At 39.3% G+C, this 18,407-nt stretch overlaps 2 protein-coding genes across 2 annotated transcripts; one reads left to right on the plus strand and one right to left on the minus strand.

Moving 5' to 3' along the window:
- Positions 1–6,216, minus strand: LOC107646711 (protein FAR1-RELATED SEQUENCE 5-like). The gene is made up of 5 exons (XM_016350878.1): positions 6,058–6,216; positions 1,210–1,321; positions 950–1,092; positions 671–769; positions 1–564 (listed from the first exon to the last, which is right to left on the minus strand). Exons 1-5 carry the CDS (start codon positions 6,214–6,216, stop codon positions 1–3), a joined length of 1,077 nt encoding a protein of 358 aa, XP_016206364.1.
- A 6,149-nt stretch (positions 6,217–12,365) lies between these two features.
- On the plus strand, positions 12,366–15,330 carry LOC107646712 (uncharacterized). The gene is made up of 3 exons (XM_088489262.1): positions 12,366–12,954; positions 13,415–14,407; positions 14,507–15,330. Exons 1-3 carry the CDS (start codon positions 12,366–12,368, stop codon positions 15,328–15,330), a joined length of 2,406 nt encoding a protein of 801 aa, XP_088345388.1.
- Positions 15,331–18,407: the final 3,077 nt, after the last annotated feature.

Below are 18,407 nucleotides of genomic sequence, written 5' to 3' on the forward strand. Positions count from 1 at the left end.
TCATGTGCATAGCTGAGCAAAAGCTTCCAGCCGGGACCTATATGTTGTTGTTTGCTCATGTGTTTCATTTCCAGTGCAATTTAAGCCATAGTGCAACTTTGCTGTCTTCGACCATCTGTGGAGCACAAGCGTAGTGGGAATGATAGTATAATCCAAGCGCACCAACACAACTAGTATGTGGACACAGGGCAGTTCGAATGATTCTATTCTCAGGCAGGTGCAGCTGAATTTATTACCAACATTTTGCCTCGAAACCTCCCACTTCTTTTTCGGCCTGCGATATTTTTGAACAACATATACTTCACCCTCAGCATTTTCATTGCATTTACATATGTGAATTCGAACGCACCTTTTAAGAGCTTCACAAAATCTCCAAAACATCTCCCGTGTGTACTTTGTCCACCTGTCCTTCTCAAGCTCAACAAACTCAGTTTGCAAGACTGGAGTTCCATACCATGAACGAAACTCAAGCTCGTCCTCATTGTCTCGCAAGAAATCAATGCATCTTTGGAAGTTTGTGACAAATTCAAGGACCCCATATCTACTCTCCACAAACCTGCCGAACTTGGCATGTAGAGATTCACAACGGGACGTTGTCCTTATGCCTGTGAAAAATTGGCCTCTGATGTATGCTGTCGCCCATGCAGTTTTTGCGGTACAAATCCTTTACCCATTCGACTTCACAAACCCTACACTCATCCAGCATCGCCTCCCATTGCACCTCGAACTCGTCAACCTCCATGTCTGCAAGCATGCAGTGTCTAAATAGCTGGATGAATCATGAGTCACATATATTGGAGGTTGCATTAGGAAGTAAATGCCAAGCACATAGCCTGTGATGGGTTTCAGGAAATACATGACGTATAGCATTTCGCATCGAGGTATCTTCATATGTGATGACTGCCATAAGGGCCTTTCCTTCCATGCATTCCAAAAACTACTGCAGAACCCAAATGTAGGACTCTTGCGTTTTGCACGAGACCATTGCACATTCGAAGACACATGTTTGGTTGTGGTGGTTAACTCCCGAGAACACAACAATAGGCAAATTGTACTTGTTTCGACCGTAAGTAGCATCGAAGGCAAGAACATCTGCGAATATTGCATAGTCAAACTAACTGCGCCCGTCACTCCAAAATAGGTCACAAAGATTGTTTTCCGACCCAATCTTGTACCTCCAAAACATTCTGTTGTCTACACGGGAAACACATTCCAAGTATCGAATTGCAGCGCTTACATCTCCATTTTGCATTCCTCTTTGTCGCCTTACCTCATTATACATGTCTTGCTTCGTGAACGTCACAAGGTTAAAACCCCCAGCCTGTAAGGTCCCACATCGGTTGGGGAGGAGAACGAAGCATGCCTTATAAGGGTGTGGATACCTCTCCCTAGCATGACGCGTTTTGACAAGTGAGTGTGGGGGGGCTTCGGCTAGCATCCCTATCGTCAAAGACAAAACCGTGAGGCATTGTGTGCCAAAGCGGACAATATCGTGCTAGCGGGTGGTCTGAGCTGTTACAGATGGTATCAGAGCCAGAACCCGGATCGATGTGCCAGCGAGGGCGCTGGACTCCCTTAGGGGGGGTGGATTGTAAGGTCCCACATCGGTTGGGGAGGAGAACGAAGCATGCCTTATAAGGGTGTGGATACCTCTCCCTAGCATGACGCGTTTTGACGAGTGAGTGTGGGAGGCTTCGGCTAGCATCCCTATCGTCAAAGACAAAATCGTGAGGCCTTGTGTGCCAAAGCGGACAATATCGTGCTAGCGGGTGGTCTGGACTGTTACAGATGGTATCAGAGCCAGAACCCGGATCGATGTGCCAGCGAGGGCGCTGGACTCCCTTAGGGGGGTGGATTGTAAGGTCCCACATCGGTTTGGGAGGAGAACGAAGCATGCCTTATAAGGGTGTGGATACCTCTCCCTAGCATGACGCGTTTTGACGAGTGAGTGTAGGGGGCTTCGGCTAGCATCCCTATCGTCAAAGACAAAACCGTGAGGCCTTGTGTGCCAAAGCGGACAATATCGTGCTAGCAGGTGGTCTGGGCTATTACAGAAGCGAGTGGATCCACCACTACTGCCGCTACTACCCAGGCATCACAATCTCTGACCTGGAGCAAGTGGGACGAACCACAACCCTTACTACTACCCAGGTATCATAAATACACATTTATTCAAAACTCCATAATTAAACTCATTTATCATAAACATCCTTTCCCGTCTCATACCCGGAGCAAGTGGACAACGCCACTGCCTACTACCTGGGGTCACACATCACATTTCAACATCTTTCATTATTATCCATTTAACACATTCATTCATTAATCATATATGCATTTATACTCAGCCATAAATAATAATGGCTTTGCCGTAACCCGGCAATAACTCAGCCATCCGGCTCATGGTTCAATCAAGAACCGGCCATTTATCAATAAGTATAGCCCTTCGTCTCATGGCATACACAGTACTTCCACCGTCATCCCCCATATCTCATATAATCATCTTTGATCATCATTGATCATAACTTTTTCCCTTACTTCACTCGCAAGTTACCACATCCCCTAGCTCCTTTCTCATTGCTAGGCTTATTATAATAATTTAATACATAAGGGGTGAGATCGGAGGCTTAGAAGTATGAGATTTAGCTTTTAAAACTCAAAAATCAACTTTGGCATGAAAACAGGGTCACGCGTACGCGTACTCCACGCGCACGCGTAGATGGCCACAAAACTCATCGACGGTATGAGTCATGCACGCGGACGCGTGGATTGAAAATTTGCCAAACGACGCGTACGCGTCAGCCACGCGTACGCGTCAGCCACGCGTACGCGTGGGTGCACTTGCGCCCAGGCACAAAACTGGCACAACTCTGGCACAACTCTCGGGAAAATGGCTGGGCAATTGGTGCAGCGCATCGACGCGTCCGCGCACATCATGCGCACGCGTGGATGGTGCCTTCTTGAAGAATGGCGCGTACGCGCCAAGTGCGCCTACGCGCGGAGGGTCATTTTGCTAAAAATTTTCTAAGTTAAAAGCTGCAGAATTCACAGATTCAACCCCCAATCTTCCGGCGGACATAACTTCCTCATTTTAAATCGTTTTTCGCCCGTTCTTCGAACGGCATGGACATCCCGGATCCAGTTCCACTTTTAAACAAGTTTGGCACAAAACGGAAATCCACAGTCCAAGTTATGTCCCGTCTAAGTATGCCCAAAAACCATGTTTTCACACAAAACCACAAAGTGCCATTTTCAAAACAAGCCATTTTCAACTCTTTTCAAAATCAACCAAAACATGCCAATTTCTTCCCTTTTTGAAATCAATCAAAATATACCAAAATCAACATCAAGCCTCCTCAACTCATACATTAACACCTTTCCACAATTTACAAAACCACCATATAACCATTTTTTTTACCCATTTCAAACAAATGGCTAAATTACAAACACATTAACATGTCATACATCCTTCCTCATCCCAATTTCCAACAATACTATTTCTAATCAACTATCATTATACATAATCAATATCATACTCACTATCACGTGGCTTCACCCACAAATCAACCTTAATCATTCCTCAAGCATATATCACAACATACATATCTCTCATGCATCATCATGCCATCAAGGCATCAATAATCATAATCACATATATGACCACATAATATATCTCAACCAAAACCAAACATACCTCATCTACATAATTTCACCCAAAATTACCAAATTCCACACTTCAACTCCTAAAACCTTATTATTCAATAACCAACCCAATCATTCATATATTCATTATCTGAAATTTATCCAATCACTTGTGTCATCATACAATGCACACGTAAACTTACCTTCCTTACTTTTTTCCGGCCTCCGGCCCAAAATTCACGGCCTCCGGCCCAATTTCACAATTTAAATGCATAATCCACAAATCAATACTCATTACCCAATACATCAAATTTTCAATACACCAAGCATACAAGGCCACACAATTCAAACTTAATCATAGGGGCATCTAGCCTAGGAATTCTCATCACACCACATGGTACTTAAATAAAACTTAAACCGTACCTCTTGTAGCCAAACCAATTGAGCCTCTTCTTTGGAAGTCTTCACCAACCTTAGCTCCAAGCCTCACCAAAGCTCCTCAAGCAATACCAATCTCCCAATTGTGCACCAACATCACCAAATACACTAACATAACCAATATCACATACATACATCAACCTAGGGCTCATAAAAATGACAAATCACAAGGGTTTGAGCACTTCTTACCTCAGCCCATATGAAGTAGGGATAGAACCCGCTTAGAACACATGTTGGAGTATCCCTAAACACCCAAAATTACAAGATTTCAACACTAACTACCCAAAAACGTGTAACAGTAGGGAAATTCGAAAACTAGGCAGAGATGAATGGAATACTCACCACAAAACTTAGATAGAATTGTAGAGTATGAGAAGAGCGACGCGTGGCCGAAAATGGCTCGTCAATCGGAGCTCCGTAGCTCAAGTTATGGTGGTTTAAAGATCAAAGAGAGTTAGGTTTTCTCTCTTCTCTTCTCTCTTTCCAAATCAGCGCCCCAACCCTTCCTTTTAGGGTAAAATGAGCTGAAATGCTCATAACTAATGTTTATATATGTTGGGTCTTGTGCCCACTTAGGCCCGGTTCACTTATTTTTGTCCGTTGGCCCAATTTTGGGCCAAAACCTTTAAGATTAGCGCTCTAAATCGCACTTTAAATATTTCTACCTTCCCTAATTATAATTCTCCATTTCTTAATCTTATTTACTCATAATCAATTTCCTCAGCTGTAGTACCAGACAGATCTCAACCGGTACTGCCGGTCAAAATTTCACTGCGCGCTTTTACGCAGAAAACTATGTTTTCTGACTCGGAAAAATTCACTGAATCCAAATATCATATTTAAATTATCAAATTCCAATTGCCAAATCTTCCAACCATTTTCGCTCCTATTTAACTTATTATTTAATTAATTTCGATTAGACCGGGTATTACATTTCTGTAACAGCCCAGACCATCCGCTAGCACGATATTGTCCGCTTTGGCACACAAGGCCTCACGGTTTTGTCTTTGACGATAGGGATGCTAGCCGAAGCCTCCCAATACTCACTCGTCAAAATGCGTCACGCTAGGGAGAGGTATCCACACCCTTATAAGGCATGCTTCGTTCTCCTCCCCAACCGATGTGGGACCTTACAATCCACCCCCTAAGGGAGTCCAGCGCCCTCGCTGGCACATCGATCTGGGTTCTGGCTCTGATACCATCTGTAACAGCCCAGACCACCCGCTAGCACGATATTGTCCGCTTTGGCACACAAGGCCTCACGGTTTTGTCTTTGACGATAGGGATGCTAGCCGAAGCCCCCCACACTCACTCGTCAAAACGCGTCATGCTAGGGAGAGGTATCCACACCCTTATAAGGCATGCTTCGTTCTCCTCTCCAACCGATGTGGGACCTTACAATCCACCCCCTAAGGGAATCCAACGCCCTCGCTGGCACATCGATCCGGGTTCTGACTCTGATACCATCTGTAACAGCCTAGACCACCCGCTAGCACGATATTATCCGCTTTGGCACACAAGGCCTCACGGTTTTATCTTTGACGATAGGGATGCTAGCCGAAGCCCCCCACACTCACTCGTCAAAACGCGTCATGCTAGGGAGAGGTATCCACACCCTTATAAGGCATGCTTCGTTCTCCTCCCCAACCGATGTGGGACCTTGCAATCCACCCCCCTAAGGGAGTCCAACGCCCTCGCTGGCACATCGATCCGGGTTCTGGCTCTGATACTATCTGTAACAGCCCAGACCACCCGATAGCACGATATTGTCCGCTTTGGCACACAAGGCCTCACGGTTTTATCTTTGACGATAGGGATGCTAGCCGAAGCCCCCCACACTCACTCGTCAAAACGCATCATGCTAGGGAGAGGTATCCACACCCTTATAAGGCATGCTTCGTTCTCCTCCCCAACCGATGTGGGACCTTACACAGCCTGTGCCACGAAGGATTCATATATTTTAGGAATAATGATACCAACCTCCCTCAAGCTAGTCATTTGTGCAATCTCTACTTCAGATATCCGCCTGTGCGACCTCAAGTAATCGACGAACTTGCCAGATGCGAGTTCATGATTATGATCATCCACAAACTGAGACACGTACCATTTGCCACTCCCATCTTTTCTCTTTATCCTCATCTCGGCAAGGCAACCACAACGAGTCACAGTCTTGTGCTCCCGTTTCGATTAGCCATCTCTAACCATTTCTTCTCTCGATACCCTTGCCTATTGCACACAAATGTGTATCGCACAATATCCCCTGCACTATTTGTTACCTTCCTCCCTTGCCTTGTAGAAAACCCCTTTAATCGGCTATAGTTATTATAAAAGGATCTGGCTTCATCTAGAGTGTTAAATTCCATTCGAAGGACATCATCTGGCCACACTCCTTCATCCGAATCGAACCCATCATCCTTACTTTCATAGTCACCAAAGTATTCCTCCGCTTCAATTCCCATGTCATATAATGCTTCCTGTATAATTAATGAAATCCATTATTCATCATCGGGGCTAGGGGTGGTCAAGAAAATTAGTTTAGCAAAACTGAACAAAAACTGCTTTAAATAAACCAGAATTTTTAAACAAAATCAGTAAACTGAAACTACACTTTTTGAATAAAAACCAGTTTGTTGAAAACTAGTTTTTATGGTCTAATTCGGTTTAAACCCAACAAAACTGGTATCTAATTTCACTATAGTAATATAAAAACTAAGCATTTTTCCGATTGTTGGTAGCGTAAAATGATTATGACGTGATATACAGGTGCCATAGTCTGTGCTTTAATTTCATGTCTCAGGTCATAATAGATTTTAATATATATGTAAGGATAATTCACACGAATAGCATAAACTGCTTCTAATATTACATCAATGTTCTACATATAAAAAGCTTACATGCCTGTCTCGTTTTGGTTTATAATTATGTAAATTGAAGCAAACAAATTTGATTTACAGCCATTCTATGATGCATTGATAAATATAAGTAACTTAATTCGATTTACTAATAAAGTGTACGGTGACATAATTCGAAGCTAGTTGCTTCGTTTTACGGCTTTGATAAGCCAAAATAGATCATTGCTAATTCATTCCATTTCTATAACGTTCAGCAAATTCCATTAATCGAATTTTTCTAATTTGACTTAGCCTGAAACATTGGGTGTTCAATAGAATGGGACTTATAATCATAAAAAAATATAAGTTACAAAAATTCTTCTGATCTTATAATCCAATAATATTTTTTAAGTCTGCATGTTTAAATATTGCTAGCTAATTAAGGACAAACAATAATAATTATCCTGACCTTTTAGTATTCCTCAATATACGTAAACTACTAAAGGATAAAAGAAAATTTCAATAAATCTTTTTAATTTATGGATACTCATTAATGATATTAGTTAAAAGATTTAATTAATGAGTACTCTTTATTATTTTTTATTATTAATTACCTAGCAACATTTAAAAGTGTGGAGTTAAAATTTATTATAGAATTATTCGACTAAAAAACCTTATTTAACTTATATTCAAGAAAACATAAATGATGATAGAAAAGATAAAGAAGAGAGGTCAAGAAAAAGGTGGAGAGAGAGAAAGGGAGCGACAGAGAGGTGGACCAGAAATGGGAGAAAGTCTAGAATTAATTTTGGATATATTAAAAATTAGTTGTAGCAAATAAACCACTTTAGACTACTTTAATAGTTTTAGTTTTATGAACTAGTTTAAATTGTTGCACTACATGATAAACTGATTTAAAATCAATTTCTATGTCAACAAGCAGTTTAGTTCAATTTCTAAACCTTTTAACATGGTATGTGCATCAGTTTATGAAAAAAAAAAACTATGAACACCCCTTATTCAAGCCAAATAAAAAACAACGCAAATCACAAAAGATTAAATTCATTGCATTGCTATGGTTCACAACACCATAAAAGACTAACCAAATTCACCAAACGTTAGAAACACTTGAAGCCAAAATTTAATGTTAAACCCGCCAATAACAGTTGCTTCGACTCATTAGCAACACTACTCCCAACTCTGATTTACTTTACACATAAAATTTTCAATACAATTTTCAATAAATGCATCTCACACAGCTGCTGCATCATTAGGAACTAAGATTATCATCTAAATTGACAACTATAACAACACATTATGTTAAAAGAAAATTACCTATTAGGTTCCTCAATATATATAAACTGCTAAAGGATAAAAGAAAATTACAGTAAATCTTTTAAATTTATAAGTACTCATTAACAAATACTAGTTAAAAGATCTAATTAATGAGTACTCATTGAATCTTTGTAATTAATGAATACTCATTAAATCTTTCTAAAATACCGACTCTTTATATATAATATGCTTCATCAAAAGATTTAAGAATAAAAATTTAGACTGGCTTTCAATTTTTGTTTATCTTTTTAGTAGTTCATATACATTGAGACATACTTGTCGGTAACTAAATTTATTATTTTCTATTACTAATTAGCTAGCAACATTTAAAATTGTGGAGTTAAAATCTATTATTGAATTATTACACTGAAAGAACTTATTTAACTTGTATTAAAGAAAACATAAATGATGATAGAGAGACAAAGAAGAAAGGTCAAAAGAGGGGTAGAGGGAGGACAGAGGTGGACAACAACAAAATGGGCGACAGAGAGGTGGACGAAAAAATGGAAAAAAGGTTAAAATTAATTTCGGGTATGTTAAAAATTAGGTGTAGCATATAAACCAGTTTATACTACTTTAATAAGTTAAGACATGTTTTATTTTTATGAACTAGTTTAAATTATGCACTACATGATAAACTGATTTAAAACCAATTCCTATGTGAAAAAGCAGTTTAGTTCAGTTTCTAAACCATTCAACATGGTTTACGCAATTTCAGTCCCGTTTATGAAAAAACTGAACCATGAATACCCTTTATTCAAGCCAAATAAAAAACAACGCATATCACAAAAGATTAAATTCATTGCACTCGTATGGTTCACAACACCTGAAAAGACTAACCACATTCACCAAATGTTACAAACACGTCAAAATTTAATGTTAAACCTGCCAATAACAACTGATTCGATTCATTAACAACACTGCTCCCAACCTTGATTTACTATACACATCAAATTTTCAACAAATGCATCTCACACAACTGCTGCATCATCAGAACTAGTATTACCATCTAAATTGATAACTATAACAACACATTATGTTAAAAGGCATATTTTTACTAATTTTTCCTTCCGTGAACACTCCTATAAATCTGACTACAAAGTTGTTGACCCATTTTTTCCTTCAAGGCTAACATTTAAACCACAGCATATATCACCAACCATGTCACGTTCAGAGATTAAAGCGTACTTTCAAACACTAATAAGAACGTACCTGCTCATCTAAACATACACCGCTGTGTTGAACCCAATCATCCCTGCTCCTCACATTCCATTGGCACGTTCCCTCTACAACACCGTTGCAGGACCCCATCCTCTCTGAATAAATTGAAATCATTACAACAATTAGCACAATTGGGTATACTTAATGTGTCGTTCACTTTTTCTCTCATTTCACCAGGCTAACAACATTTACTTTACAGATTTTAAAGTGAAACTCACCTATTGCTTTAAATGCAACGCACTTAGTGGCACTGAGTATTTATCCCACCAACTTCGTCTGCCCAGCACTGCACCCACCACGCCAGGAACCGTTTAATACCTGACTACATCCACTCGATGAACCCATTCAAAGGACACAAACATAGAAATGGAAAACCCCAAAAGCCACCACGTCGGTAAACCCCCTCCCTCCTCTTTGTAAGCTCATCTACTATTGCTCCAACAATCATATTCTTTGAAAAACATAGTTTTTTTTATTAAGGCATTCGGCAGGGTCGCCGAAGACCGACCCGACCCGGAATCACACCCAAAAGACAAATACGATTTAAAAAGAAAACACTAACAGCAACTACACTCCCTCCTAGTGGAACTTGCCTCCCCAATCCCGATGCACATAAGCCTACGACACTCCTTGAATGAATCCAAGACCCTACCAGATGCGAACCTTGCTGCTTCAATAGTGGAGGGAGACGACAATGCAAGGAGTGAGCCACGGGAGAGAAGGTCGCCGGGGAGAGGAGTCAACTGCTGGAATATCTTCAAATCGGCTCTTTTCGTTGGGAAGATGCAAGAACTCAGCAAAGTATGATGCTTCTCAACATTGCGTTCCTTTAACGAACATCCCAGGGGCACCAAAATTACACCTTCTTCTTCCTCACACTTTCCTAACCTTCCAATCCTCCATAACGGTGGAAAATATCTTATACCCAATACAGTACAAATCTGATTACTTTTTTTTTAGGTTAATTATAAATCTGATTAGTTATAACTTTTTTATTTCACATGTTTTTTCTTTTTCAAACCCATCATACAGTTTGGGCTAAAAATTCTCAACCATTAATTAAAGGAAGTAAGTTAGTTCAAAAAAAAAAAAAAACGGCCATACGAATAAAGCCCATTAGCCAAGAGCCACCACCAGCTAATTCTAATTCAGCTACCTCATTAAATAAGCTTTTTTTGAGGATTACCTTTAGCCGTCCATTGAGTGTTATTTCATGATCTGTTTTGTCTTTACACAATATTATACACAACAACTTTTTAATTGGCTATCTAACAGTACTTGTCATACCAATATATCAGTAAAGCGATTGTAACACGTAAAAATTTTCCTATGTTATTAAAAAAATTTCAAGTGTACTGATATACTAGTGTTTCAGTGATTTTTAACCGTTGATCTTAATTATAAAAAAGTATATATAATATATATAATTAAGATTAACAATTATAAATTACTAAAACACCATACTTGAAAACTTTCCTATGTTATTATGTTATTGTTAATGTTGTTTGTTTCTGTTGTTTTGTTTATCATTGAATTTCAATGATGTTTGGTCGGTTTTAAGTCTTTTCTTTCTTGCAGGGTCACTACTTCCTTTGGTTCTACTATGTTGATTGAGCATTTTTTTTTGTATGATAATCTTCTTAAACAAATGTCAAAAATTCAAATTTGATATATAATTATTAATTTAAAATTTATTTAAATAAAATTTAAATTTTAGACAAATTAATCTTTAATTTTTTAAATAAAAATACATAAAAAACATAATTATTTAATTAATTATATTAGATATATACAAAAAATTAACTACTAATTATTTATATAAAATATATTAAAATATAAAATATATATTAAAAATAAATTAAATAATATATATTTATACATAATATATAATATTTGAATTAATGATTAATTTTTTATAAAAATAATAATTTTATTATTTAATTATATTCTTATTTTAGTTGACTATTTAATGATATTGAATTATTTTATTAATATAATATTGTATAACTAAATGCATGCACAAAATTTTTGTATGCAGTGAATATATTAAAATTAAATTTAATAGACTAATGAATTAGTAAATAAATTTGTTTTCATATTTTTCGGCTTAGGTTTTAGAATAATATAAGCTGCGGGGAAAATAATCTTAATTTTAAAAAATAAATAAATTAGTTAAAGTGTGTGAAATAAATCAATTGCTGCTCTCACCTCAGCCGTCTTTGTGAAATGGTGGGATCCACTGAAAAATATATATATATCTAATATTCTAATCTAAGCTGTCTCTAGCATCCTCAATTTTTTTTAGGATTTGGTTACTACTAAATATTTAATGCAATTTTCAATGAGATTAAATAAATAAAATGTGTGATGCAATTTAGGAAACAAATGTATATCATAAGGCTCAATTTTATTGATATGGAAGGAGGTTTGGTGTCATTCTCGGATATGGGTAGCTGGGGTTCCATACCAATCTGTGGGGCAGCTTTTTTGCAGGTGTCAGGGGCCAGAAATCGGACCCTGCGACATGGTTTTTTTCTTCTTTGGACCAACAACTCGTTGGGTCCGAGTTGAAGAAGATGAAATCTTGAAGGAGCTAAAACTGAACTCGGACCGTCCGAGTTGAGGGGGGGATTTATTTTTTTTTTTTACTTCTTCAAAGGAAATCGGAGGGTACGATTAGGGTTTTTGAATAATTTTTTGAATGTAGTATAGCTTATCGGAGGGTCCGACTTGTTGGGGACTCTAAACAAAAGTGTCTGAATGCTGGTGAGTTATTACTCGCGTCTTCTTCTTCTTCAACGGTTCTTTTCTCTCTGGCTTTGGGTTCTCTGTTTCTTCTTTACTTCCATAACAGTTACAGATCCATTTCTCAAAAAATTTTTTTTTATGTGATTAGAAGTAATGAGTGACAGAGTTTTATTGAAGGTGTATTATTTTGGGCAGATTTTATTACAAACATCTGAGGGAGTAACATTTGTTTGTGAAAATCCGTTAGATGTTGTGATTCCTTTCACAATCTCATTTGAAGAGCTCAAAGGTGTGATCTGTGAAAAGATTCACTCTGAGAGGGCAAGAAGAGTAGCCTGCATTCTATATAGATACCCGATACAAGTGTTTGGTGGATTCGTCCAGTTTCAAACCAAATATGTAACGGACGAGGCGAGCATGCAAGAGATGTTTTCAATGTATATTGAAAATCGGAGTAAACTCGCGTTCATCGAGTTGTATGTTGAGTTCGAACAATCTGAAGCCGACCGGAATATTCTACGGGAAGATTACAATAGCGACAGCGAGGAAGAGTTCGAAAGCAACTACGAAGTTGTTGGTCCAGATGGAGATGAAGATCAAGGTGACGGACCTATGGCTCCGGATGTGTCAGATGTGGCAAATGCATTGGCAAACGAAGTGTCGTTTGAGGAGCCATCATTTATGCGAGTTTTGGATTTAGAAGCCATGCATGTTCCGGAATTTCCGGATTATACCAGTGCAGGTACGTAGTTGTCTATATTTATAAAATGTGATAGAATTTTTTAGTAATTTATGTTGAAAGTTGGAGCAACTAGCATGTGACTGAATTAGTTAGATATAAATTAGAAATTATATAGGTAATCAGTAAATCAGTCAAATAGCAAGTTATGATTTATGTGTTAAGTTAGAAAACTTTAGTAAATATATATATTCGTATTTATAACTAAGTTAGTAAAGTAGATTAATATAAATCAGTATTTATTAGTAATATAGTAAACCAGTGAGGTAGTTAAATAGAAATTAATACCTGTTAGTAATTTAGTGGAAGATAAATTCGCAGTCATTGTAAATAATTCAAGTAGTTAAATAGAAATAAATGGGTGTTATGTCATAGTTGATGCAGTAACAAATTGGTTATGTTCAATTTCAATGTTACAATATTTGTGTTTTAAATATGTTTTGTGTGGCTGTCCTTGTGGCAGAAATTCCGTTTGTCGCAGATGGTGAATTTGCTGTGGGGATGGAATTCACTTCAAGGGAAGCTGTTATTAAGGCGATAAAAGAGTATACCATACGAAGAAGCGTAGACTACCGGGTATATGAATTTGAGCCGTTAACATTTTATGCTAAGTGTACACAGTATGGGTCAGGGTGTGATTGGCTTATCCGGGTTAGCATGATCAGCCGGAAGTACTGTTGGGTTATAAGGAGGTATAATGGCAGTCACACATGCACCAGAGCAACAATTTCTCAGGATCACTCGAAGTTGGATTCACATACAATTGCAGAAGCAATAAAGCCGTTGGTTGAGGCTGACCCCTCCTTAAAGGTAAAATCGGTTATAGCAGAGGTGCAATCGAAGTTCAACTACACCGTTAGTTATCGGAAAGCATGGTTGGCTAAGCAAAAGGCAGTGGAAAAAATATTTGGAGGCTGGGAAGCATCGTATGAAGCTTTGCCTATATGGTTTGGGGCCATGTGTCATAAGGAGCCGTCAGCTGTTGTTCATTTTGAGACTATGCCTGCATATCAAGGTGATGACCTGGTGGCTGACATTCGGGTATTGCATCGAGTCTTTTGGAGTTATTACCCCTGCATTAGAGCATTCAGACATTGTAAGCCAGTTGTCCAGGTGGATGGAACACACTTATATGGAAAGTACAAGGGTTGTCTACTAGTGGCAGTTTCACAAGATGGCAACAACAATATCGTCCCAATTGCATTTGCTATTGTGGAGGGAGAGACTTCTGATGCATGGTACTTTTTCCTTAGTAATCTTCGTCAGCATGTTGTAACCCGGGATGGTGTGGGACTGATATCCGACCGCCATGAATCCATAAATGCCGCTGTGGAACGGAGTAATGGTGCTTGGTCACCTCCAAGAGCTTTCCATATGTTTTGCATCAGACATATAGAATCGAATTTTCTGAGGAAATTCAAGGCCCCGTACTTGCAGAAACTGGTCGTCAATTTAGGTAACGCTCAGCAAAGCTAATTAATTTAATAAAAATATTTACGTTCAATCAGTGTGTTTATTATCTCTTTGTGTTTGTTTGTCTCTTTTTATCATATAGGATATTCGAGGACGGTGCGGGAGTATGAAGTTCGCTACGAACGTTTACGAGAACGGGGCGAGGCCTACACGAACTGGTTAAATCGAATCCCTCGCGAACAGTACGCGTTGGCTTTTGATGGTGGGTATCGATGGGGTCATATGACGATGAATCTAGTGGAATGCATCAACTCAGTATTGAAGGGTGCTCGCAATCTACCAGTCACTGCCCTTGTGAAGGCAACATTTTACAGGCTTAACGAGTTGTTCACACGAAAGAGGGCGGAGGCGGAAGCCCGGATTAATGCTGGGCATGTGTTCTCTGAAGTGGTCACCTCTAAGTTGCATGCAAACCAACTTGCGTCAGGAAACATACAGGTTAGTTGCTTTGACCGGCAGAATGAGGTATTTGAGGTGCGTGAGATGCCCAGTGGACTTGAGTTTGCAGTCGACCTACGCGGCCTTCGATGTGACTGTGGTGAGTTCCAGGTGGATAGAGTTCCCTGTCGACATGTGTTCGCATGTTGTGCCAACCAGCGACTGGACTGGCAACTGTATGTGCATGACGTGTATAAGATGGACCAAGTTCGACGTGTTTACCGAGCAAGGTTTAGGCCATTAGGTAATCCGACTACATGGCCTGCTTACAATGGACCTCGGTTCATACCAAATCCATTCCTGAGACGAGTTACAAAAGGCCGACCCAGAATGACGCGCTTCTTGAATGAGATGGACACGCGCATGTTACGTCGGCCTAGGCGATGTACGCTTTGTGGAGCTGAGGGACACAGCCGTAGCAGATGCCGTCGGTCCGGTGGTGCGAATGCCGGCGGAGCTACTCAGTAGATTCACATTCTCATATGATAAGACATATGTAGCATTACTTAATATGACATGAGTTGTCCACCTTTGTTAAGAAATTATTTTATGTAACATGACCTGCTCTATGTAGCGATATAAATGTCAACAATCTAGTATTATTCAAGGTTGCGAAAACCGAACCGGTCAATAAACCGGTAGGGTGACCGGTTCAGCGGTTCAGTGGTCTGACCGTGGTCCAACCGGGGTTCAACCGGTTTAGTTAAATATAAAATAAAATTATAAAAAATTAATATATAATTTTCAATATTTAAATTTAATAAATTTTAAACAGAAATCACACAGTATAAATTACATTTAACAAAATAAATCTTCAAATTACATTTAACAAAATAAATATTCAGCCATAAAAAATATTCTTTCAAATTTTTTAGATATTCTTATGAAGTACATTATCTCAAAAAAAAAAAAAAACGACGTATGAGTATGAGTGAGACTAGGGTTTTCATGATGGGTATGAGTGAGACTGCGAGAGAGAGAGACAGAAAGGGGTGGGGTGGGGATTGGGGCCTTTTTGGCCTTTCGTTCTTTTTTTTTTCCACCTTCAAAACGACGTCGTTCACTAGTTTAGTTTTCAAACAAAAAATCGCTAAAAAACCGGACGGTTCTTCCGGTTCACCGATTAACCGCCGGTTTGACCGGTTTTTTCACCGATTTTTTGCCAAACGGTTTATGACCTTACCCGGATCGGTTAGGTGACCGGTTCCCGGTTTTTCCGGTTGAACCGACCGGTCCGGTTCGGTTTTCAGAACCATGGTATTATTCTCCACCTGTATCATTATATAATATGATATCAAATGTCGAAATGGCTTAATTTGATATGCCATTCCTATTTATATATTCAAAATTTTGAAACAGTGATACATAGTCCAGGACCTTAATACATAAATAAGTTCATTAAAACTAAAATATTATGACCATACAAACTGAAGTTACCACAGTCCATTTCATTAATACATACTGTCCAATGCATATAAAGTATTCTAAACATCATTAATACACAAATATATATGAATACACCACAACTACTTTCTCATTGCCCACTTCACGTCCTTCACAAAGTTCTTGCATTTTTTAGCGGCCTTTTTGAACACGGATGGAGTGTAGCGATTAGCGCTACGGCGTGGCGGATCAATCCTTAGATTGTAACCTTTGGCTTTGTCATCCGGAGTGTCACAATGACCTGCATACAATTTAATCAAAACAATTATAATTATGGTTTGAGGTAATCGAGACAAGAGAGATACCACATATCATTTAATCAAATCAGATGGAGACACGAATAATTAACACCAAATGATTCACTACTAGAACATGTAAAGCAAAATACACAATAATATTACCATCATTACGGGATTCCTCATCGGCGTCGAACTCCTCTATGTCGTCCTCCTCAGCATCCTCCTCGTCATCCGGTTCATCTACTAGATACGCATTGGTGTCTTCGTCCAGTGTGTTATCATCTTCTTCAAGAGGTACCATGGAAACACGGTTAGGATTTTGACTATTAAGAACTCCGCGCCCACCCTCACTTCTACTAGAGTCAACAGACACAAATCCTCCAGAAGCAACCGATGAGGTGTGGCATGGAAGCCTCGCATCCAACGAATACCTACCTGCCATGATATCAGGCTGACTGCGATATTCTGAATGTCCAGCATCTGCAGCCATGAACCCAAGCAATTGGCTAAAGGAACATCCTTCTCCTGTTTCAAACTGTGGCATACCCCAATATTGTTGATGCATTGGATATGATGTGGTAAATTGTGTCTGAGGTACATACTGGCCTGAGGATTGAGGTTGATCTTGTGGAATCGGATTGGGAGGTGGTGGTGGCGGCGATAGCGGCTCCTGTTCCTCATTGTCATCATCCGCCTCCTCGCTACCCTCTTCCATATCCTCATTACCCTGATCCATCTCCTCATTACCCTCATCCATATCCTGGTTACCCTCATCATTCTCTTCTACAACAAGGTTCGACAAATACAATCGGTCCCCAAATTTGGATCGGTACCAGTCCATGTAAGTATGCAATGGATATTGTGAGGGCATTGGAACCTCAGAAAGAACGTGGTTATAACTGTTTGTCCACATCATTACCCAGCATGAATGAGTCGGCGCCGTGGCCCAGTTAAGATTCTTAGGACCAGTCAGGACTTCTCCGTGCGCCTTGTCCAGATTCTGTTCCTGAGAAGGTACCCCCTGAACTAAACTGAACTGTTGCCTAATCCTATCGGTAGCATGCCACTCTATGCATTCGAATGACACCAACGGCACTGTTGCGCTCCAAACAACCGACTGTATGTATATTTCAGGAGGAATTATATTCGGATCCACACGATCAACAGAGTAAGCATACCACACAAATTGCCAATAAAAAATGAAACTCATATTACAACCCACATCACAGTTACAATACAAATGCTTCGTCATACTTAGCTCAAATAGAAAATCTGAAATTTATACATCTTTAAATGAAAACTAACCTGGCCTTCCTGAAGTTCATCAAAGGCCTTCCTAAAGTGACTTAGTGTCAGATATCTATATCGGCGGTCGCCACGCTCCCAGTTACGCCACCTAATATGATATAATTAACTAGTGCAACTGAATTCTAATTATCAATAAACAGATACATTGCAACATAATATTACCTGTTTGCTAGGGGAAAACTACGGGGTTCCCTAGAAAGCGGCGATAGATAGGGCAGTCTAATCCAAGCCCATCCGAGCAGAAGTGTCAGTGGACCATCGATTTCCTTACAGTTAAAGCGTGATGCCCTGCATAGTGCCCTGTAGAGGTGAGCTAAGCATGCTGATCCCCAGCTGTACTGAACAATACTCCCGAAATCACGTAGCAATGGTAAAAACTTCCAGTGAACACCTACCCCAGATTTATCCCCAAACAAGATCGTCCCGATAAGCAACATAATGTGGCACTTCACATACCTATGCATACTTATCTCATCAGTCAACTGTAAATTTTCTTTCAGATCACGAAGCCACGACAGTTTTATACAGCAACCTCGGCACTGGTCCTTAGACGGT

This window comes from Arachis ipaensis, chromosome B6 (genome assembly GCF_059453495.1).
Source record: "Arachis ipaensis isolate K30076 ecotype BB chromosome B6, ASM5945349v1, whole genome shotgun sequence".
Classification (NCBI taxonomy): domain Eukaryota; kingdom Viridiplantae; phylum Streptophyta; class Magnoliopsida; order Fabales; family Fabaceae; genus Arachis; species Arachis ipaensis.

Coding starts and splice junctions, on each gene's coding strand:
- LOC107646711 (XM_016350878.1), bottom strand. CDS start 6,216: ATGAGGATAAAGAGAAAAGATGGGAGTGGCAAATGGTACGTGTCTCAG. Junction 1,322..6,057: donor AAATGACTAGCTTGAGGGAG/GTTGGTATCATT, acceptor GGGACCTTACAG/GCTGGGGGTTTTAACCTTGT. Junction 1,093..1,209: donor TGCAATTCGATACTTGGAAT/GTGTTTCCCGTG, acceptor CAATATTCGCAG/ATGTTCTTGCCTTCGATGCT.
- LOC107646712 (XM_088489262.1), top strand. CDS start 12,366: ATGAGTGACAGAGTTTTATTGAAGGTGTATTATTTTGGGCAGATTTTA. Junction 12,955..13,414: donor TCCGGATTATACCAGTGCAG/GTACGTAGTTGT, acceptor TCCTTGTGGCAG/AAATTCCGTTTGTCGCAGAT. Junction 14,408..14,506: donor GAAACTGGTCGTCAATTTAG/GTAACGCTCAGC, acceptor TTTATCATATAG/GATATTCGAGGACGGTGCGG.